General features: G+C 45.3%; 1 protein-coding gene and 1 pseudogene across 7 annotated transcripts in view; both read right to left on the bottom strand.

The window, feature by feature from the left end:
• The window catches only part of mef2d (myocyte enhancer factor 2d), a 112,304-nt gene that overhangs the window by 33,763 nt on the left and 54,794 nt on the right, over positions 1–23,747 (bottom strand). For all 7 annotated transcript variants that reach the window (XM_061819505.1, XM_061819504.1, XM_061819510.1 and 4 more), the window contains one exon: positions 13,774–13,977. In XM_061819505.1, coding sequence (XP_061675489.1) covers positions 13,774–13,977 — 204 coding nt within the window. The remainder of the gene's footprint in view (positions 1–13,773; positions 13,978–23,747) is intronic.
• Positions 15,203–15,321, bottom strand: LOC133501533 (5S ribosomal RNA; annotated as a pseudogene).

The raw sequence follows: 23,747 nt of genomic DNA, 5'->3' as shown, positions 1-23,747 counted from the left end.
TTGCACATACCGCAGGGGGGATTTTGGTCCATTCCTACACACAGATCTTCTCTAGATCAGACAGCTTTCTGGGCTGTTGTTGAGAAATACGAAGTTTCGGCTCCCTCCAAAGATTTTATATTGGGCTTAGGTCTGGAGACTGACTAATGCAGCCCTATGGGGGCACAAACCAGTGCAATCTGTAGGCCAGTCCCAAGCCCGGATAAATGCAGAGGGTTGCGTCAGGAAGGGCATCCGGCGTAAAAACTGTGCCAAACAAATATGAGCGTTCATCTAAAGAATCCCATACCGGATCGGTCGTGGCCCGGGTTAACAACGCCCGCCCCCGGCACTGCTAACCTGCAGGGCGTCGGTGGAAATTCAGCTACTGTGGGTCGAAGACAAAGAAGAGGAGGAAACCGGATCCAGCGTCAGAAGAAAAAGAGGAATGCACAGAGCCTACAACTGAGTGTAGGGACTTTGAATGTTGGGACTATGACAGGAAAAGCACAGGAGTTGGTTGACATGATGATTAGGAGAAAGGTTGATATTCTGTGCATCCAAGAGAGCAGGTGGAAAGGTAGTAAGGCTAGAAGTTTGGGAGCAGGGTTTAAATTATTCTACCACGGAGTAGATGGGAAGAGAAATGGAGTAGGGGTTATTTTAAAGGAAGAGCTGGCTAAGAATGTCTTGGAGGTAAAAAGAGTATCAGATCGAGTGATGAGACTAAAATTTGAAATTGAGGGTGTTATGTATAATGTGGTTAGCGGCTATGCACCACAGTAGGATGTGACCTAGAGTTGAAAGAGAAATTCTGGAAGGAACTAGATGAAGTAGTTCTGAGCATCCCAGACAGCGAGAGAGTTGTGATTGGTGCAGATTGTAATGGACATATTGGTAAAGGAAACAGGGGCGATGAAGAAGTGATGGATAAGTACGGCATCCAGGAAAGGAACTTTGAAGGGCAGATGGTGGTGGACTTTGCAAAAAGGATGGAGATGGCTGTAGTGAACACTTATTTCCAGAAGAGGGAGGAACATATAGTGACCTACAAGAGCGGAGGTAGAACCACGCAGGTAGATTATATTTTGTGCAGACGATGTAATCTGAAGGAGGTTACTGACTGTAAAGTAGTGGTAGGGGAGAGTGTAGCTCGACAGCATAGGATGGTAGTATGTAGGATGATTCTGGTGGTGGGTAGGAAGATTAAGAAGACAAAGGTAGAGCAGAGAACCATGTGGTGGAAGCTGAAAAAGGAAGAATGTTGTGCAGCCTTCCGGAAAGAGGTGAGACAGGCTCTCGATGGACAACCGAAGCTCCCGGAAGACTGGACGACGACAGCCAAGGTGATCAGAGAGACAGGCAGGAGAGTACTTGGTGTGTCATCTGGTAGGAAAGGGGAGAAGGAGACTTGGTGGTGGAACCCCAAAATACAGGGAGTCATACAAGGAAAGAGATTAGCGAAGAAGAAGTGGGATACTGAGAGGACTGAGGAGAAGCGAAAGGAGTACATCGAGATGCGACGTAGGGCAAAGGTAGAGGTGGCAAAGGCTAAACAAGAGGCATATGAAGACATGTACACCAGGTCGGACACGAAAGAAGGAGAAAAGGATCTCTACAGGTTGGCCAGACAGAGGGATAGAGATGGGAAGGATGTGCAGCAGGTAAGGGTGATTAAGGATAGAGATGGAAATGTGTTGACTGGTGCCGGTAGTGTACTAAATAGATGGAAAGAATACTTTGAGAAGTTGATGAATGAAGAAAATGAGAGAGAAGGAAGAGTTGAAGAGGCAAGAGTGAAGGACCAGGAAGTGGAAATGATTACTAAGGGGGAAGTCAGAAAGGCACTACAAAGGATGAAAACTGGAAAGGCAGTTGGTCCTGATGACATACCGGTAGAGGTATGGAAGCAATTTGGAGAGATGGCTGTGGAGTCTTTGACCAACTTATTCAACAGAATACTAGCGGGCGAAAAGATGCCTGAAGAATGGAGGAAAAGTGTTCTAGTTCCCATTTTTAAGAACAAAGGGAATGTTCAGAGCTGTGGGAACTATAGAGGAATAAAGTTGATGAGCCACACAATGAAGTTATGGGAAAGAGTAGTGGAGGCTAGACTCAGGACAGAAGTAAGTATCTGCGAGCAACAGTATGGTTTCATGCCTAGAAAGAGTACCACAGATGCATTATTTGCCTTGAGGATGCTCGTGGAAAAGTACAGAGAAGGTCCGAAGGAGCTACATTGCGTCTTTGTGGACCTAGAGAAAGCCTATGACAGAGTACCAAGAGAGGAACTGTGGTACTGCATGCGTAAGTCTGGTGTGGCAGAGAAGTATGTTAAAATAGTACAGGACATGTATGATGGCAGCAGAACAATGGTGAGGTGTGCCTTAGGTGTGACAGAGGAATTTAAGGTGGAGGTGGGACTGCATCAGGGATCAGCTCTGAGCCCCTTCCTATTTGCAGTGGTAATGGATAGGCTGACAGATGAGGTTAGACTGGAATCCCCTTGGACCATGATGTTCGCAGATGATATTGTCATATGCAGTGAAAGCAGGGAGCATGCAGAGGAACAATTGGAAAGATGGAGACATGCACTGGAAAGGAGAGGAATGAAGATTAGCCGAAGTAAAACAGAATATATGTGCGTGAATGAGAAAGGTGGAGGGGGAAGAGTGAGGCTACAGGGAGAAGAGATAGCGAGGGTGGAGGACTTCAAATACTTGGGTCAACAATCCAGAGCAATGGTGAGTGTGGTAAGGAAGTGAAGAAACGGGTCCAAGCAGGTTGGAACAGCTGGCGAAAGGTGTCTGGTGTGTTATGCGACAGAAGAGTCTCTGCTAGGTTGAAGCGCAAAGTTTACAAAACAGTGGTGAGGCCGGCCATGATGTACGGATTACAGATGGTGGCAATGAAGAAGAAACAGGAAGCAGAACTGGAGGTGGCAGAAATGAAGATGTTGAGGTTCTCGCTCGGAGTGAGCAGGTTGGATAGGATTAGAAATGAGCTCATTAGAGGGACAGCCAAAGCTGGATGTTTTGGAGACAAGATTCGAGAGAGCAGACTTCGATGGTTTGGACATGTTCAGAGGCGAGAGAGTGAGTATATTGGTAGAAGGATGCTGAGGATGGCGCTCCCAGGCAAAAGAGCGAGAGGAAGGCCAAAGAGAAGGTTTATGGATGTGGTGAGGGAGGACATGAGGGCAGTTGGGGTTAGAGAGGAAGATGCAGGAGATAGGCTAAGATGGCAAAAGATGACACGCTGTGGCGACCCCTAACGGGACAAGCCGAAAGGAAAAGAAGAAGAAGAAGGTCTGGAGACTGACTAGGCCACGCCAGAACCTCGATATGTTTCTTACGGAGCCACTCCTTGGTTTTCCTGGCTTTGCACTTTGGGTCATTCTCATGTTGAAAGACCCAGCCACGACCCATCTTCAATGCGCTGACTGAGGGAAAGACGTTGTTCCCCAAAATCTCACAATACATGGCCACGGTCATCCTCTCCTTAATACAGCGCAGTCCTGTCCTGTCCCATGTGCAGAAAAACACCCCCAAACCATGATGCTACCATGCCCATGTTTCACAGTAGGGACGGTGTTCTTGGAATGGAACTCATCATTCGTCTTCCTCCAAACACGGTTAGTGAAATTACGACCAAAAAGTTCCATTTTGGTCTCATCTGACCACAGAACTTTCTCCCATGACTCCTCTGTATGATCCAAAAGGTCATTGGCAAACTTAAGACGGGCCTTGACATGTGCTGGTTTAAGCAAGGGAACCGTCCGTGCCATGCATGATTTCAAACCATGGCGTCTTAGTGTATGACCAACAGTCACCTTGGAAACGGTGGTCCCAGCTCTTTTCAGGTTATCGACCAAGTCCTGTCGTTTAGTCCTGGGCTGATTCCTCACCTTTCCAAGGATCATTGAGACCCCACGAGGTGATATCTTGCATGGGGCTCCACTCCGATTGAGATTGACTGTCATGTTTAGCTTCTTCCATTTTCTAATAGGGTTCACCAAGCTGCTTGGCATTTCTCCGTAGCTCTTTCCAGCCGTGTGGAGTTGTACAATTTTGTCTTTGGACAAGTCTTTGGTCTTGGCCATGTTACAAGTTTGAGTCTTATTGATCGTATGGGGTGGACAGGTGTCTTTATGCAGCTAACGACCTCACACAGGTCCATCTGATTCAGGATAATCCATGGAGTGGAGGTGGACTTTGAAAGACGGACTAACAGGTCTTTGATGGTCAGAATTCGAGCTGATAGACAGGTGTTCAAATACTTATTTGCAGCTGTACCACACAAATCGTTATAAAAATCATACATTGTGATTTCTGGATTTTTCTTTTCAGATTATCTCTCTCCTAGGGGACGTGCACCTACGATGAAAATTTCAGACCCCTCCGTGATTTCTAAGAGGGGGAAATTGCAATATAGCAGGGTGTTCAAATACTTATATTCGTCACTGTACCTTTAAGTCACTGGTATTCAAAACTGAAAACTGTTTTTTGGAAAATGGGATGAAACTCCACCGACACGCAAGCTCCACACATCCATGACCCGAGTCCAGATTCAAACTCGGAACCTTTGACTGAGCTGTCAAAAGATCACTTTAAAAAAAACAAAAAAGAAAACTAAATAACCACAAGACACTTGCACATGTCCCGCCAGACCTCAGCTGCCTACGCTGGAATCTGAGCAGGAAATGGAAAAACATTTCGGTCTCAGGTAGGCGCGAACGCACGACTGTGACCTGGAGTAACCTCAGAAGGACAACTCAATCTGCACTCGCACAATCAAGAAAGAAGCGTCTCAAAGGAAGACGCCAGAATGTTCTTCCATCCAAAAGAGTGCTGATGTCCGCTGACACCGACGCTCCGGACTTGAACTCCGGCAAGTCGACGCCGGCTTGCTGGCCCCTCGCCGACGCGGCTGCTGATTGGTGTGAAAACTGTGGTGTCGATGCAAGCAAAGAGGAAGCGGCGCACGCGGAAGATTCCCGCTCAACCCGATTTGCCGCTCGGCTAAGGAGCTTTGCGGCCGGGCGGAGCGACAAAAGACGCCGTGACCAGCTGGGAAACCTCCTGCCTTGAAAATCAATTAGCGACACTGTGAAAAGTTGCATTAAAAAAAAAAAAAAAAAAAAATGCAAACTGCTAGCAAGTAATTCTGCAAAATAGATAATTGCCTAAATCTTTTGTTTTTTAATAGCAACAGCAATATTTTTGTTTACCTTTTTAACAAAATTTGCAATACAACAGTAACAGTTTGAGCAGTTTGAGTTAGAACGTTATAAAAACAACAATGACCAGAATGTTACATCACATCTTAAAGCTTTTCGAAAGACGACAAAAGTTCTTCTTTTTATGAAATATATTATACACGCAAGTGTAACGGTAACAGTTTCATTTGTGTGAATTATTACATTATAAAACCACCAATTGGTCTTCCTTTATATTAACTGTAACAGGAGGAAATGTGATATTAAAAGTTTGTCTTTTGTTTCATAGACAAAGTGACAAAAAGTGTTTGAAAAGGGTGAATTGTGACGTAAAAACACAAAGACAAACATAGATCGAGCGGCACGGTGGGTCAGCTGGTAAAGCGTTGGCCTCACAGGTCTGAGGACCGGGGTTCGATCCCGGCCCCGCCTGTGTGGAGTTTGCATGTTCTCCCCGTGCCTGCGTGGGTTTCCTCCGGGCACTCCGGTTTCCTCCCACATCCCAAAAACATGCAACATTAATTGGACGTTCTAAATTGCCCCAAGGTGTGATTGTGAGTGTGGCTGTTAGTCTTTATGTGCCCTGCGATTGGCTGGCAACCAGTTCAGGGTGTAGCCCACCTCCTGGCTCCAGCACTCCCTGCGACCCTTGTGAGGATAAGTGGCTAAGAAAATGGATGGATGGATGGATGGAAACATAGATAGATAATATAACAATACTGCCAGGCATCAACCAGTTCAGGGTGGGGGCCCCCTGCCTGTTGACAGCTCGGGATAGGCTCCAGCACTCCCCGTGACCCTCGTGAGGATAAACAGCTAAGAAAATGGATAGATGGACTGCCATGCATATATTCTTTATCCTCTGAGAACATTACTGTGGCTTACTGAGGAGAGCGGAGTCACGATGTATATCTGTACGTCAATAATATCTTGCGCACCCTTGAAGGAGCAGCACACCGTCCATTGAGTTTCAGCAAAAAATGTAGCAAAACCATTGTTAGTCTTTACATTTGAGTTAATTCTCATTACTCTATGTTTCTCTATCCATCCATCTTCTTAACTGCTCATCCTCACTAGGGTCGCAGGAGTGCTGGAGCCTATCCTAGCTGTCAACGGGCAGGAGGCGGTGTGCACCTTGAATTGGTTGGCAGCCAATCGCAGGGCACCTAGAGACAAACAACCAATCGCACTCACAATCACACCTAGGGGCAATTTTGAGTGTTCAGTCAATGTTGCATGTTTTTGGAAAGTGGGAGGAAACCGGAGTGCCCGGAGAAAACCCACACAGGCACGGGGAGAACATGCAAACAACACACAGGCGGGTCTGGGACTGAACCCGGGTCCTCAGAACTGTGAGGCCAACGCTTTTACAGCTGATCCACCGTGCCGCCCTCTATGTTTCTCTCAAATAAAATATGAGTGATGTTCTTTTTATGAAAATGACAAACATTTATTGGGGGAGGTTGGAACTAAGCTCATAATGAAAGCGCCACTGTGACTTGGTCTTGAAAAGATGCTACTGTGATCAAGCTCGCCACCAGCTTTCTTAACCCCCCCCACCGCACCATCTTCACCTCCCTCCTCCGTCCATCCCTCCATCCGCCTCCCTTCCTTTCTGCCCGCCCGCCTATTCATCGGCGGCCTCTTCGCATTGTGTTCGCTCGCCTCGCCTTCCGCCGCTCTTTTCTCCTCCTTCCCTCGCCCTGATTGGGATCTGCAGCCGAGCGGATTAACGCGTTGTGGCAGCGGAGGCAACCCGCCCACACACGCACGCACACGTGCAGTGCGTTTCGAGGCAGCGTGCTCATACGCGCTGCCTCTCGCCGGAGTGAAGGAATGTCGAGCCGTGTGACGAATACGGACAAGCACACATGCGCTAAAGTGCTTCTAAGCATACAGTCGAGTGAAATGGTCGCATGCACTATGACCCGCACTAAACCAAGTGTATTCGTGTGTGTGCATACAGCGTGTGTGTGTGTGTGTGTGTGTGTGCGTGCGCGGCAACCTTCGTGACTACATCCACACTTCATAATTTATACTCAAAAGCACTTGCAGAGAGGCACACGGAGGCAGCGAGCGAGAGAGCGAGCGCGAGTGCATTTGGTGACCGGCCAATTATCCTCGCCGGCCTCCTCTGGCCGCAGATTAGGCCCGATGTAAATTGTATAATTAAGTCACGCCGTCCCAACCGGGTCGGGCCGGGTGCCTTGGTGACAGCGACGGCATTAAAAAAATAAAAAATAAAAAAAAAGCTTCCAATGACAGCTGCCCGGCAAATGAAACGTCTCATCTCGCCTTTCGCTTAAGCTTTATCGATGTTAAGCTCCACTTCCTGTCTTTTTTTTTTTTTTTTTTCCAAAAGACGGAGACCTCTTCGAGCATTTCTATCCAGGCCCGGCTGGACATTTTAGATTATTTGGACGAATGTTTGGAGTTTGGACAGCTTTCAGGGGTTTGAGAGTAAAGCGGTACCTTGATTTATGAGTTCAATTTGTGCCGTGACCAAGCTCCCAACTCAATTTATTGCAGTATTCGTCATTGAAATGAAGTGAAATAAATTGAAATGCCAATGGAGAGAAGCCCCGCTCTTCCCGGCTATAGCAAAAATCCTCTAATAATTGGGAAATATATGTATATATTTAAACCCTCATAATCTTTAATGAGTGGGGACAAACCGCCAATAAGACTTTTCGGTTTTATTTTTTATTTTTTTTGGTGTGTTGTGAGAATTTTCCAATTGTAAAATATGAGTCACGAACCAACACTCCGGGGGCGGACCCAAATGGAGGACTCCAAGATGAGGACATGATGTTCAACGGGCTTTTATTATAAACTACAGTTGTGCACGACAACACAGTCCGAGAAGGTCAGGACCCAAAAAACAAGGAACAATGTCCGATAACTATGAGTCAACTTAAGAGCATAACAAAAACGTGACTATCTATCTATCTATCTATCTATCTATCTATCTATCTATCTATCTATCTATCTATCTATCTATCTATCTATCTATCTCATTTTTTGGGGCCATCAGATATTTACTTTTCTACATCCAGGAATTATATCAATGCTCCTATCTAAAAGTAAGCTCGCTTTTGGATTCAGATTTACAGTACACAACACCAATGCAAGGTAAATGTCTTCCTCGGAGCCGATCAATAACGTCACCTATCGGATCGGCGAATTATGACATCAAAATTTATCAGCCGATCAGCAAAAAAATGCCAATTATCAGTTGATAATAAGATCGGCGTAAACTGGAACACACACACATACGCACACGCATACATCTTCTTGCATTTGTACTTTATGTTATATTACTCTTTTATTGTTTTTCCATGCTACCGGTAAGGACCTGTATTTTTTATAAAGTCTCAATCACAATTTCCAGGATTTTTCATGGGGATATCCAGCTCGGCGGCATCCCAGAATCGCCGACCCTCCGTCAAAATAATTGAAAATGACATTTCAAAGCGGCGTCACGCGAGGACGGGGGAGACGAGCACGACTAACTGAGGATTAACCGACCACGGCCAGACGACTAACACCCGCCTGATGAGGAGGTGGGCCGTCGCATCTGGTGGGGGACAACCGAGGACAAAGTCACTGAACACGAGTGTGTGTGTGTGTGTGTGTGTGTGGCGGAGGGAGGGGGTCGCCGCAGCGTAGCGTTGAACAGCGTTAGCATTGGGGAGGGATGCTCCCGTGCAAAGCATGCACACAAACACACAAGTGAGACGCACACCAGGCTTGAATATTGTATGAGACACTCTCTGGGGCCATGGAGGAGCGTGCAAAACACACACACACACCAATGAATACAAGCGTAAAGAGGAAGAAAGAGACAGCATGACACACACACACACACATTTATACACTGGAAAACACACACATACACACACGTGCGCACACAAACAGGACCAGTGGAGCTTGAGCTGATGTGGCCCGGAGCTGCCCAAACGCCCTGCGACACACACACACACACACACCACACACACACACACACACACACACACATTTAAGAGCCATCTGCAGCTGCAGCCGACAGCCTACAGAAAGCTTTATTGCTGACACTCCGAGACAGAAAGATGGAAAAGAAGAAGACTGCGGTCCAGATTCGGAAAGATGTGCAAACTCACACCATGGCGTTCTGGTCAGCGTTCTGCAGCGTTTGAGGAAACGTTGGTAGTCGCCCACGGTCGCCGGGATAGCGCCAGAAGAGCGTTGTTCGAACGCCAGTGAACGTCAATGATCGCTGGGAATCGGCGGTCCGGGAAAAAAGTTTTGAACGTGCACAAAAGTTCTCACCGAGACCAGCGTTCCATCAACGTTTAATTTTAAACGCTGCAGAACGTTCGTGGAACGTTTTACCAACGTTCGCCGCGCATTGCACGCGTTTGGCTATCGTTAGTCAGTCGTTACTGTAGCGTTACTTGGTTGTTACTTAATCGTTTGCTTTGCAGTGAACGACTCACTGGCGACCTGTCAACGACCACTGAACAATCCCCTTAGCGTGTAACTAAAGCCAAACGAACGTCCTTTGGCGTCCATTGGGCGTCATTGGAGCGTTTCCCGAACGTCCTTGCATATGGGTATATAAACCGACGCTTTGCATTCTTATTTGCAGCGCTAGTTGCTGAAGTCCGCACCCCACCGTGATGCTGACTGTTCAAACTCACGAGAAAAACTGAAGTGAGTATGAAATTTCCAACGTTTTCGTTCCCGCTCCACTGTAAAAGTTACACGCCAGCAAAACGCTATTCTGTCGTTATTCCGCCGTTTAGTCACACGCGCAACACGCTCGTCTAACGTTGACAAATCGCTCGTCGCGCGCCAGTGACACGTTAGCACACGCTAATGGTTTTTAGGGGTATCTTATTTGGTCGCTGTTACACGCTTCTCATGCGTTAGACACACGGTAAGTCATGCATTAGACACACGTTAATCACACGCCAGATGTGTCATCCGCGTTTGAGAACGCTGAAAAATAGAACGATTGAAATGTTCAGAGAACGTTGACCAGAACGTCATGGTGTGACGGAGCCTTCACCGACCTCACAAAACATCGATCAATCAATTCATGGATCAATGAGATATTGCGCTCAACTCCTCAGTTTCCCCCCAAATGTGATGGATTAGGTCAACTGTACGCTTTCAACTGTGCTGGAACTTTGGGTCAACGTCTGTATTTTGGCCTGTTTTACTGTCGCTTCAGCTTGTCCTTATCCCCCCATCTCCTGAGTCAAGTGTGCCTGGTGCCGTGGAGGATTCTGCATCCTTCGACCAGGACAGGTCCTGGTGCTGCGAAGGACCAGATGGCCCGTCTAGGCCAGGTGGAAGTCCTTTTACCTCCTTAAACAGGCTGACAATAATGAATATCATATTGTCAATCACACAATATTTTGTTACCATTTGATTTTTACGGCCAGCATTTAAAAAAAAAAAAAATCCCCAAAGTCAATTGCCAAAAACATGTTCCCGGATGGCGCACCTTTTCTTTTGTTGTCCAAGCGTCGTAGGTTCCCATCACAACACAACAAAAACTCAAAGGCAACTTTTTCTTGACGGGTTTGAACGCACCTGAATGATAATTGCACGTGGCGAGGAAACGGGAACAATATAAACCATTAAGTCATTACAGTTGAGCAAAGATCAAAGAGAAACGGGAAAAACCTGACAACGTCGTGCCTTAAAGAGGACTTCTGTGAAAGAATTAGGATTTAAGAAGCTGAAAAGGCCAAATTAAAAGACTGCGATGCGGCTAGTCAACAAGACGAGCTAGAAATTGTAGCGTGTGAGTTGGTGTGTGTGTAACCAAATACTGTAATTTCTGGCCTATAAGCCGCGACTTTTTTCCACATGCTTTCAACCCTGCGGTTTATGTGGTGATGCGGCTTATTTGTGCATTTTTTTCTAACGGCCACAAAAGGGCACTCGAGCGGAATAGGTAAAAGTGAGACCGGTGGAATATATGTGTCGAGGAAGTGACTTTTACCGGTCCGGCCCTGTTAGCGCTGCGCTAGCGTGTTACTGCGGTGTCTCAGTGATTTTTACCGATATATTTTTTTAAACCGGCCCAGTTTGTGCGGCACTAGTGTTAGTGTTAGCACAGCGCTAGTGTGAGCGTGGCGGTGCTCAATGCGTCGATCGCGATCCACCGGCGGTCTTGGTCAATTGCGGGACCGCATGCCAAAAAAAAAAAAAGACGTCAGCCAATGTTCTAAACTGCGCGCACGCGCTATTGTGCACGGAACTTTTTCAAACAATGACCGCTGCTCCGCCACACTCTCTTTTTCCGAGCTGACCCTACACCCCTCTGTTCCCCCTTAAAGACATACACTCATAATTACAAATGTTACAGTACTTACGCAAACCATCAATGTGTTTTGTTATGACAGCGTCCACTACCGCTGCTTTAGTTAGCAACACAGTCTGGGCAACGTAGAGTAAAGACGAGCTAGACATGCTACTTATATTTACTTTCGATATTAATGGAGAAAGTTCAAAAAGAAATGTTTTAAGATCCAATGACTATCGGAGTATGTGAATACCATCAATGTGTTTTGTTATGACAGTGTCCACCACCGGTACTTTAGTTAGCAACACAGTCTGAGCAATGTAGCGCAAAGACGAGCTAGACATTACACGTTAATATCTCGTGTTTCAATGTGGGTTTCAATGTGGGCACTTGCGGATGGTATTTCCTTTACAAATGTACTGGTGAGGCTTACAACTAGGTGGCCGGGAATTACGGTACACATTGGGAAGTGAACTCAAACATAGGCTAAACAATACCAATATTCCAAACGAGTACACCTGCAAATGATATCTATGAAGAAGGTGGTGAAGCTACCAACATTTATACAGTTGACAGCTCCTGTATTATGCTCTTATTCTGAAAGACAAAGCGCACCACTTGCGGCAGTGGAATTCGATGACTTAGCAATCGAGACGCTAACGTTCACAAATTAACATCACATATGACACTAATAAAGAGTACTGTACTTCTATCTGTACTCACTTGGTCATTGACGCACATTCATTGAGTTCATTGAGTACCTTTTGTTGTATTGTTATGGTTAACAGGGAAGAATAATAGCAAAGAAGCTAAAAAAAAAAATTGAATAATACTTTGAGTGACAGGTCTGTTCAATCAAACAGTGAATTACTGCAGGAGTTATTTCCGATTATTATTTGAGGTTATGCTTGTCAAATGAGCTCTCATTTTCAGAATTTACATTTTCATTTTTTTACTTTGAAAAAATGTCAATTGTAAGGTCCGAGTTTTCCCGCTTTTCAAACATGAATCAGTTTTATGGGCGATATTTGTTGCCAAATGATTAAAATACAGCTTGCGGAAAATTTTCAGCACCCACGCTCTTTAAAAGGCGACGTTAAAGAGACGTCTGAGGCAGCTGTCGACCAAAAGCTAAAGTTTGAAGCTGCAAAAATAGATTTAAAACTCAAAACAGTAAAATCTGTATCTTGTGTTGGACATTTTATTGTTTAAATATGAGGGCTGTTCACAAATGGGTAGAGACCCCAATTGGGATTCGAATGGGTGTGAAAAAGGGATTTAAAAAAATTTGAATTGCTGAACTCCAATAAGAACTAATCTTTGAATTTCATACTACTTATTTATTCTGATCAGAGTCACAACCGCTGCTACACCGCTTTTACAAAACGTTTCCTGATTTTTAGTCTTTGTTTATGGCCGACGCCATTTTGATTTACATCGCATCGTTTCCGCGCACATGCGCCGTTGGCTAGTACTGTCGTCCTGCAGTTGATCATGGATTACGGATGCAAATAAGACGTAGCCCTCCGCCGAGTCGGCGGTCCAAACAGAAGGAGGAGTCCGAGGAGCAGCACGGATGTTTGTGGGAAACAGCAGCCCGCGGAAGAAAGACAAGAAGAAAGCTGTTCAAGAGTCAACATTGTGTCGCAGATGATTGACGAGAGCTAAACCGGCTAACTAGCTAGCGGATGGACCCAGTCAGTGTGGATTTACGCATTTTACTGCACAGAGACAAACGATAAAAATTTCTACTTTTGTCCAAGGTACAGTGAGGGATCTTGGTTAAAGTAAGTCATTTTAAAATAAAAGGAAACACTTTTCCTGAGAGTTAGCACCTAAAACATGACAGTGTGCCCTATTTCCAGTTTGACAGATAGTCCTGGAATCCTCAAACTGGATTTTTCATTTATTGGACAGTGATGTCTTGATTTTGGAACAGGACGAGGAGCAATGATTCACTTCTGATTCACCTGTTACTGTCAACGCGAATAGTGAATTGGGATTTAGAGAGCATGTCCAAACCCTATTAATTACACAGTCATAAATCCTCTTTTGTTTTACGCCAGTTTTACAGTAAACTTCGACTGGGCGTGACAAAGTGACAGTTTGAAGCAATTACGCTTAGCCTTTGATTTGCGAGATGAAAGGTTTTAGTTTCCTCAAAGAGATGTTATTGTCTTAACAGCGAGAGAGTGACAACAGCCACTTCGGAATACTTTTGAAAAGGGGGTTTTTTAACGCATTGAAATGTGTTTAACGCGCGGTCGCTCGACATTACCTCGATGATATCAGCGTTGGTCCGGCTCTCGTGCGGCTCGTTGTACTCGGTGTACTTCAGCAGCACCTTGTCCATGTCGGTGCTGGCGTACTGGAAAAGTTTGTTGGAGTGGTTGAAGATGATGAGGGCGATCTCGCAGTCGCACAGCACACTCAGCTCATACGCCTTCTTCATCAGGCCGAATTTCCTCTTGGTGAATGTCACCTGCGCGGGAGGACAACAACGGGGTGAACGGGAGTGAGACGTCGGGTAAAAAAACAAAATAAAATAAACTCTTCGACAAACAAGAGACAAGTTGCCTTGATTCAACCTCTGCGGATTACCGTGATCCGGATGACATAGAACGAAACACGGACGTATTGATATTGCATCCTTACGTGTTTGCCAGTTTGGGGCGCCAATGAGTCTCTTCATTACACGCAGGAAGTTTGTCCGGTTCAAACAAAAATGGCAAGACTGGCCGTCTTTTCGGGATGAGACATGTTAGTGGGTCTACTCATGATAGACAATCGTTTGTTTGGTCTTCCTCTCGCTCTTTTGCCTGGCACCTCCATCCTCAGCAACCTTCAACCAATGTACTCACTCTCTTGCCTCTGAACATGTCCAAACCATCCAAGTCTGGTCTCTCGAGACTTTGTCTCCAGAACATCCAACTTTGGCTGTCCCTCTAATGAGCTCGTTTCCAATTCTATCCAACCCGCTCACTCCGAGCGAGAACCTCAACATCTTCATTTCTGCTACCTCCAGTTCTGCTTCCTGTTGTTTCTTCAGTGCCACCGTCTCTTATCCGTACATCATGGCCGCCCTCACCGCTGTTTTATAGACTTTGCCCTTCAACCTGGCGGATACTCTTCTGTCACATAGAACACCAGACATCTTGCGCCAACTGTTCCACCCGCTTGTACCCGTTTCTTCACTTCCTGTGGTATTGTTGACCACAAGTATTTGAAGTCATCCACCATCGCCATCTCTTCTCCCTGCAGCTTCACTCTTCCTCCTCCACCCCTCTTATTCATGCAGATATATTCTACTTATGATAGACACGCCAACCAGCCAATTTAAATGGATTTTGTGGGCTGAAATTTCCCCAAATTAAGTTTAACAAAGATGAGAAAGCTCTTGTTTGTCAGTTTTTTTCATTTTATAAGAAAATGACCAAATTTCTGTCTTTGTGGGCAAGGGTTCATGAGATGTTTCTGTCATGTCTAGCAAATTTCATGTTGCCAAGTAAAATGGGCTTATGGGGCTACATTTTCAAAAGAAATCCACAACCAGGAGTAATCAAACAATTTCACAATGGAGCGTCATGGCTTGTCCTGTGAGGGGTCACCATAGCGTGTCATCTCAGATGAACGCATATTTGTGTGGCACAGATTTACGTCGGATGCCCTTCCTGATGAAACCCCTCTGCATTTTAGCCAGGGAGAGAAGCTTGCAGCACCTGGTATCCCCAGGCAGTCTCCCATTCAAGTACTAACTAGGGCCAAACCCACTTAGCTTCCGAGATCTGACGAGATCGAGCGTTTTCAGGGTAGCGTAGCCGTAAGACGTCCGTCTGTCTCGTATACATGGTTAGAAAGTTGGATAAGATCCTTTGGAGGTGTTTTGTCTTTGAAAATATATGACAAAAAAATGTGCAAAACAGGACCTATAATCGCTGCTTCCCACCAACATACCAGACTTCTTGAGTCTTTTTAGACATGGCTTCTTGAGACATTTTTGGGTTTCCATCCATCATAGACATGGCTACCAAATTTCATGTTGCTAAATTCAACTGGCTTCGGGGGCTGAATTATTAAAGTCCACTGTGCGCATCAGTCATCAAACTTCACCGCCAAATTTAAAACGCTCCACAATTTATCATGGTCAATCTATTCAGTATGTTTCAAGTTTGATACAAACCGGACAAAATCTTTCATACAACTTTATGATACTTTTGAAGAACGCCTGGAAAAATGGCTCAAATGATCCTAAAATCGCTGCTTCACAGCAAAATAGACAACCGCCTGTGCTTTTTTATTGATGGGTTTCTCAAGGATTTTTTTTTTTTTTTGTGGTCTACTCACGATAGACGAGCCTACCACATGTCATGTTCCTACCTTCAACTGGCTTCAGAGACTACTATTTTCCCAAAGTGAAGTGTTTGTTATTTGTACGGAAGGCGTAGTTCGACAGTCTTGCGTGACAGGCCACTCGTATCAGGCCTCAACATTACAATGTGGGCCAAAGCGCTTGAGTGACAGGCCGAGGACTGTAAGATTTATCTACATGCGCTCAGGCGGGATTCCAGATCATCCTGACAGGTCGTGTTTACTCTCTCGGTTTAACGGGATGTACAATTTCAACAGTTTTAATCACACTTCTGCCGTTTTCTGTTACGCCATTCATTGCGTCGGATTGCATTAAAAAGGTGGAGGGGGGTAGGGAGGGAGGTTGTTTTTAGGCAACAGACTTGAGGACCGGCTGGCCAAACATGCTTCTCGTCTGCTGTCACGTTGACTATCCTCGTCACTTTCACACTCTGCCATGCTCTTTTCCATGCCCGACCTCCCTCTCTCTCTTTCTCTTTCTCTCTCTCTCTCTCTCTCTCTCCTCTCTCTCTCTCTCACTCTCCCTCCCCTTGTGCTCCATCAAAGCACGCATACATTTGTGAAAGTGCTTAGATAGTGACTGGGAGTGATAAAAGTGAGGATAGGGTGCTGGTGTGCCATAAAATTGTCTTAGTCAACCAATAGCTTTGGCTGTGTTATCTTTAAACAGCATGTAAATAGTTTTGTTTTTAAGGTACACCCATTCATTTTATTTGACCTTTATTTATCCTAGTAAGACAATTAAGAACAATGCAGATCTGGCAGCATCTAATTTACCATTTTTTGTGTCAAAATGGCTTTCTTTTCTATCAAGACTAGGGTTGGGCACTAAAACTTTCTTACACATCCGATGGCTACCATTTTGAACAGCAACAGAAATTTCGCTTCCTCATTTTGGTGCTACGTAATTTCCCCTCTGATTGGCCTTAGACGGTGTACAGCTTGTATTACGGTGAAAAATTACTGTCCCTTTAAAATATCTACAGACAGCAATTCATGTCTAAACTGCTGGCAACAAAACTGAGTACACCCCCAAGTGAAAATGGCCAAATTGGGCACAAATCTCAATATTTTGTGTGGCCACCACTATTTTTTTCTAATCCTTATGGAGAGCAAAAATTATTTTCAGATTCTCATATATTTCTCTGTTACACTGAAGAAAATAAGTTTTTGAACACCCTGCTATACTGCAAGTTCTCGCACTTAGAAATCATGGAGGGGTCTGAAACTTTCATCGTAGGTGCATGTCCACTGTGAGAGAGATCATCTAAAAAGAAAAATCCAGAAATCACAATGTATGATTTTTTTTAACAAGTTATTTGTGTGATACAAGTGCAAATAAGTATTTGAACACCTGTCTATCAGCTAGAATTCTGACCCTCAAAGACCTGTTAGTCTACCTTTAAATGTCCACCTGAATCAGATGGACCTGTGTGGGTTGTTAGCTGCGTAGACACCTGTCCACCCCGTACAATCAGGAAGACTCAAACTTGTAACATGGCCAAGACCAAAGAGCTGTCCAAAGACAACAGAGACAAAATTCTGCAACTCCACACGGCTGGAAAGGGCTGGAAAGAAATTCCCAAGTAGCTTGGTGAAAAAAGGTCCACTGTTGGAGCAATCATTAGAAAGTGGAAGAAGCTAAACATGACGGTCAATCTCAATCGGAGCAGAGCCCATGCAAGATATCACCTCGTGGGGTCTCAATGATCCTTAGAGAGGTGAGGAACCAGCCCAGGACTACACGACAGGGCTTGGTCAATGACCTGAAAAGAGCTGATTGTATGGGGTGGACAGGTGTCTTTATGCAGCTAACGACCTCACACAGGTCCATCTGATTTGGGATAATCCATGGAGTGGAGGTGCACTTTTAAAGGCGTACTAACAGGTCTTTGAGGGTCAGAATTCTATCTGTTACACGAGTGTTCAAATAGTTATTTGCAGCTGTATCACACAAATCGTTATAAAAATCATACATTGTGATTTCTGGATTTTTCTTTTCAGATTATTTCTCTCAGAGTGGACGTGCACCTATGCCAAAAATTTCAGACCTCTCCATGATTTCTAAGTGGGAGAACCTGCAATACAGCAGGGTTTTCAAATACTTATTTTCCTCACTGTAAGAGCCGTAGTATTAACCTAACCAATTTGAATGAGTGTACGAGTGATAACACCAAAATGAACAAACTTGCTCCTTGTTCACAACGGTGACCTTTTAACCCTGAGTCAAAACACCGGGGAGGAAAACTGGCTAATTGGTTGCAATTGAAACTAGTCGTAGAGGCACACTTCCAGGGAACTGCTTCACATTAGTGTTGCATGAGTCCATCAATTTCCAGGACCCGTGAAGTACTCCTCCAGCCCAGGAGATTTGGACTGCTAATATGTTGTGTGTACAGTATCTGCACTGGGCGGCACGGTGGTAGAGCGTTGGCCTCACAGTTCTGAGGACCCGGGTTCGATCCCGGTCCAACCTGGGTGGACTTTGCATGTTCTCCCCGTGCCTGCGTGGGTTTCCTCCGGGCACTCCGGTTTCCTCCCACATCCCAAAAACATGCAACATTAATTGGACACTCTAAATTGCCCCTAGGTGTGATTGTTTGTCTCGGTGTGCCCTGCGATTGGCTAGCAACCAGTTCAGGGTGTACCCTGCCTCCTGCCCGTTGACAGCCAGGATAGGCTCCTACACTCCCTGCAACCCCCGTGAGGATAAGCGGCTAAGAAAATGGATGGATATTATGGTCATTTTTTCCATTGAAATCTGTTTTGTTTCAATCTGTGGTCATAATTGCTATCTCCTCTATTACTAAAATTGTGCAGTGTGTGCGTGTGCGTGTGTGTGTGTGTGTGAGAGAGAGAGAGAGAGAGAGCGAGAGAAAGAGAGAGAGAGAGCAAATGTAGTTTGAGATGAGCTTCAGGTGAAGTTAAGGTGACTCTTGAGGAAATGAGCATGTCAATGTGTGCGGGTGTGATATGGAGATGGGCATGGAGATAAAAAACGAGTGCTAACAGGGGGAGGAGAAGGAAGTGGAGGTGGGTGAGACGATGGCAGCGGCGTGCGATGAGGTAGGAAACGGGTTGGGTGAGGGCGCGGGGGCGGGGCGGGGGGACACGGAGGGGAAGCAGTTGCCCGTGGATACGACCCCGATATAATTTGATTTGTGGCAGCAGGAAGCGACGGGCAAACGAGGGCGAAAGGGGAGGAGGAGGAGGAGTCAGGAGGCGGCATGACAGATGCTGCTACATGTCAGAGCGGCGCAGGGATGGAGGGATGACGGAGGGGAGCGTGGAAGAAGGACCTCACACCGAGACGCTTCCGTCCTCAATTCCTTTATCTTATCCGCTCATCTTTTTTTCCCCCTCGCCGGCTGCGCCGCATTGGCAGTCTGAAACGGAGCGGCTTACGGCTACAAGACTTCACGTTTATATCGGCGTCGTCCAAAAACCACATTCACTTGTTCTAACCGCTCTCGGGGACCGGTCGTTTGGGGACTGGACCTGCATGCTGACCGGTGCCACAAGTCGGTGGACTTTACGCAACAAAGATCTGAAGCAACTTAATACGAGTTGAGTCATTTTTTATAAAGTAATGACCATATACTGTACGAGGCAAAAATAGCAGAAAGTCGATAGGAGATGACTAACTCCGTACAACGTAGATGTGAAGCAGTTTAAAGGTCAAGTGTCATCCCTATAAACATTCAAAAATAGAAAGTGAAATGAAAAATACATATAATATTATTCACTTCAATGTCTACAGGAAATCATAATTATGAGCGGAGAGCACGTCATCCATCCGCAAAGTTGCGGAAGTCTCATTCGACGACATCCAAGTGGTCACCATATTGGCTGCATCTACTGCCCGTGATGTCACCCCGGACATTCGCCACTGAAAACATGTAGTCGCACCTGGTATGGGACACGGAAACTCTTTTTAAAGAACAGAATGTCTCACAATCGAGTCATGTGTCCGATCCATATTATCCTATTGTTTCGAACCACATTTAGATGATATGCGGATCACTTCTAACTAACAACAGACTCCCCGACAGTATGACAGTATGTAGCGTGCTCAGCTGCGAGCGATGACAACACCGTAAAAGTGGTGGTGATAAGTCACCTCGGCGCCGAAGATGAGCCACCCCAGCCAAAGCCGTGACCGGTGGACGTGGCGCCGAAGCCGTGCCTAGCGGACGAGCACGGCTTCGGGCAGGCTGGCTCATACATACTGTCGCGGCGGCGACAGACTCCCGGAGAGTATGTATGAGCCAGCCTGGCCGAAGCCGTGCTCGTCCGCGAGACACGATGCGGCAGCCTTAGCGGGCGAGCCCGACGCGGAAGCCGTCCGATGCGCACATCGACACATTTAGCACCCCTGTCATGCGTACGTGGATCTTTTATTATGAGAGAAGGAGTACGTGGTCTGCCCCAAACTATTATTTTTTTTAGTAGCTGTATACACACCTACCTGTCGTTTGGAACTCACCAAGCTCTCATCCTTTGCACCTGTGCAATCCATTTTTCACGACGAACTGGGTCTCTTGCAAACTTATGAAGGGTAAATCCATCCTCCCGAGTGTTCGAACAATATCCAGCAATGCAACGAGCCGGCATTTTGGCTAACACAAAGGAACAGCGCAAAACTAGTAGAAACATACGAGACTGCTCGAGTGGGCGTCTGGTACTAACGTCACTTCCTGCTTCTTGTCGAAAACAAATCCCTCGAGAGGATTTTCATGGCGGGAGTTACAAAAAGCCGTATACGTCAAAATCATGTTTTGTGGTGGAAAAACGGATGGGTCCATTCCGGCTGCCATTTTTTTTTTATTCATAACATACTAAAAATCATGCATTTCATGACAGTGGAATGTATAGTAAACATTTTTACTGGTTCTGTTCCTATCCATCAATCTATCTATCCATCTATCCATCCCTCTTTCCCTTTGTTCTAACCAGGCGGGTACTTTGCTCCTCTCAGGTTGGATCCAGGACAAACGGGCTGGACGAAAGAGAGGTGAAGAGTAGGTAACCAATGGCAACGGAAGAAAGCAAAGAGGATGGAGCGGGGATTTTGTGTTTGTGTCTGCGCGAGCGTCTTGGCAGGGTTTTGCTCGCGCGGCAGATGGACAAGGAAAACCACCACCGAGAGCCGCCGTGAACTCTCCTCGTTTTACCGTAGTCGTTTGTTAGCTTGCGCGCGGGGATGGAAGAACAGCTACACGCTAGCAGCCGCCATGGCAACCGGGGTGGATGACTTAAATGGACTGACTACCTTTTTTTGTACAACTCCCTGTAGCCTGATTTTCTCAGACAACAATTTGTGAAATTATATCAGTGATTTTAGGAAGATAAGTCCATGGAGTTCATCAAAACTTCTCTGGTATGGCGATGCAATTTTTTGTTGTTGTTGGTGGTGACGCTTGGAAAAGGCCGCAATGATCCTAAAATGGCTGCTCAAAACAAAAATGGCGGACTCCCAGTGTCTTTTATTTTCTTGAGACTTTTTTGTGAGTCTATTCATGATTGTTTACCAAGTATAAGTTGCTAAATTAAATGGGCCTGGGGGCAGTTTTGAAAAAGTAAATGTTTAACAAAGTTGAAAAGGTGAAGATTGTTTTTTTTTTATTGTTTACGAAAATGGTCAACTTTCTATTTTTTTTTTTTTTTTTGTGCTTCGATGAATGATGAATTTCATGTTGCTACGTAAAACCAGCTTCGGGGCCTGAATTAGTAATAATAATAATAATAAAGTAAGTTTCTTTCGGCTTGTCCCTTTCAGGGTCGCCACAGCGTGTCATCTCAGATGAACGCATATATATGTTTGGCACAATTTTTATGCCGGATGCCCTTCCTGACGCAGCCCTTCTCAGGGAGTGGAGGCCCCAGTGGGATACGAACGCACAACCCCTGGTTTACCAAACCAGTGCTCTAACCACTGAGCTACAGGGCCTCTTTAATAATAATGATAATAATAATTCTACAATTTGCTACCAAGATTCAGGTTTCTGGCAAGATCTGCCCACACAAAATGAGAAAAACTTTTAATATTTAATAACTTTGCGTGCTCCATCTGTCTTCAAATTTGGTAGCAGTCCGACAAAATCTCTCGGCCAGATTTACTTTCAAATGGCTGCGTCAAACCTAAAAAAAAATTTCCATGACACGCTCCTCAGCCAATTTACGACGAGTCAAGACAATTTGCACCAAGTCGACGGGTTTTGATCGTAAGAAAATCGCATTTGGCCAGTGCACTGCTGTACGATATTTGCGTTGCCAAAATGTCAATATCGGCTGAAAAAAAAAAAAAAAATGCTAAATAAATCAAACCCAGCACACTGTGAGTAACGCTTGAAAAGAAGAAGAAGAAGAAATGCGCAATGTGAAATACTGTCACGCTTCCAGCCGGGCCCACACTCGGCACTGGCTGTTTGTTTTGTGGAGCTTATGGAAACATCTCCGCGATCAACATGTGGGAGGGTGACGGGCGCCATGTTCCCCGACATCCATTTCATTTCCTTTCATCGGCGTCGCTCTTCATTAAGCACCAAAAGAAGACTATTTTTTTTAATTTATATAAACAGCACGAGCAGCACGTAGACGGCCCTATCGGAGAATGTCTTGAAAAAAAAAATCATTACTTATACGAATAATTTATTACATTGTAATGCAGAGGGACCCAAGTTTCCAGTTTTCCTAGATCGTCATCATTCGAGGTAAGAGCTGTCATTTTTTTTTTTTTTTTTTACTTTGCCTTGCGAGCAGAAATCGAAGACACAACATGCAGATAAAGACAGGCATATATTCTTTATCTTCCACAAAGAACAAGTAATAATACTGTAGCTTACTAAGGAATTAAGATGTGGCCAAATACTATATATTCGTATGTCCATTTAAGCTAGATTTTCTTTGTGTTTAATTTCTTAATATTCCATTTAATCATTTCTTTACAGGGTGTCTATACTTACTATAGTGCTCACTAATAATACAATAAAAACACTTTTGACACTGTGGGACAGTGGATCAGCTGGTAAAGCGTTGACCTCACAGTTCTGAGGACCCGGGTTCAATTCCGAACCCGCCTGTGTGGAGTTTGCATGTTCCCTCCGTGCCTGCATGCGTTTTCTCTGGGCACTCCGGTTTCCTCCCCCATCCCTAAAACATGCAACATTAATTGGACACTCTAAATTGTCCCTAGGTGTGATGGTGAGTGCGGCTGTTTGTCTCCATCTGCCCTGTGATTGGCTGGCAACCCGTCCAGGGTGTACCCTGCCTCCTGCCAGTTGACAGCTAGGATAGGCTCCAGCACTCCCCGCGACCATTGTGAGGATAAGCAGCTAAGAAAATGAATAGATGGCACTTTTGTTACTTTTTCGAGGTTATGATAGCACAGATTAATGACCCTTCCATTTATTTCAATGGAGATAGATGACTTGAGATTGTATAAAGAAGTAACTTTTGTTTTTTTAAATTCCTGGTTTATTTCGATGAATTATTTTTAATTCCAATGGAAAATTTCCAGGAATCCAGGAATCACCCAGCCAGGCTCAATCAATCAATTCAGAAAATTCGTCCGACTATCGAGTAACCGTCGGACAACCGACACAAGCTCCGGATCCGTTAACCGCACCACAAATAGCTCCGATTGCGTCTAAACTAGACGTCGTGGAAGCCTCGGGGGCATCATTCGCACTCCGTTATGTAAATGCGAACTGCTGGGATTGATGAGGAAGACATAAAAAGCGGAGGATCATTTTCCCCCAAAATGCCAGCAGCCTGTTGTTTTTTTTTTTTTTTATCTTATTTACCTTGTTCTTTTCCCTCTCCGTCGTCTTGTTGTTCCCCGACTGTGGGCTGCCGAAAGTGGCCATGTCAAATCCATTACTC

This window comes from Syngnathoides biaculeatus, chromosome 5 (assembly GCF_019802595.1).
Source record: "Syngnathoides biaculeatus isolate LvHL_M chromosome 5, ASM1980259v1, whole genome shotgun sequence".
Classification (NCBI taxonomy): Eukaryota; Metazoa; Chordata; class Actinopteri; order Syngnathiformes; family Syngnathidae; genus Syngnathoides; species Syngnathoides biaculeatus.
Note: the sequence above shows the minus strand (reverse complement) of the source record. Positions and strands in the feature narration are given on the sequence as shown.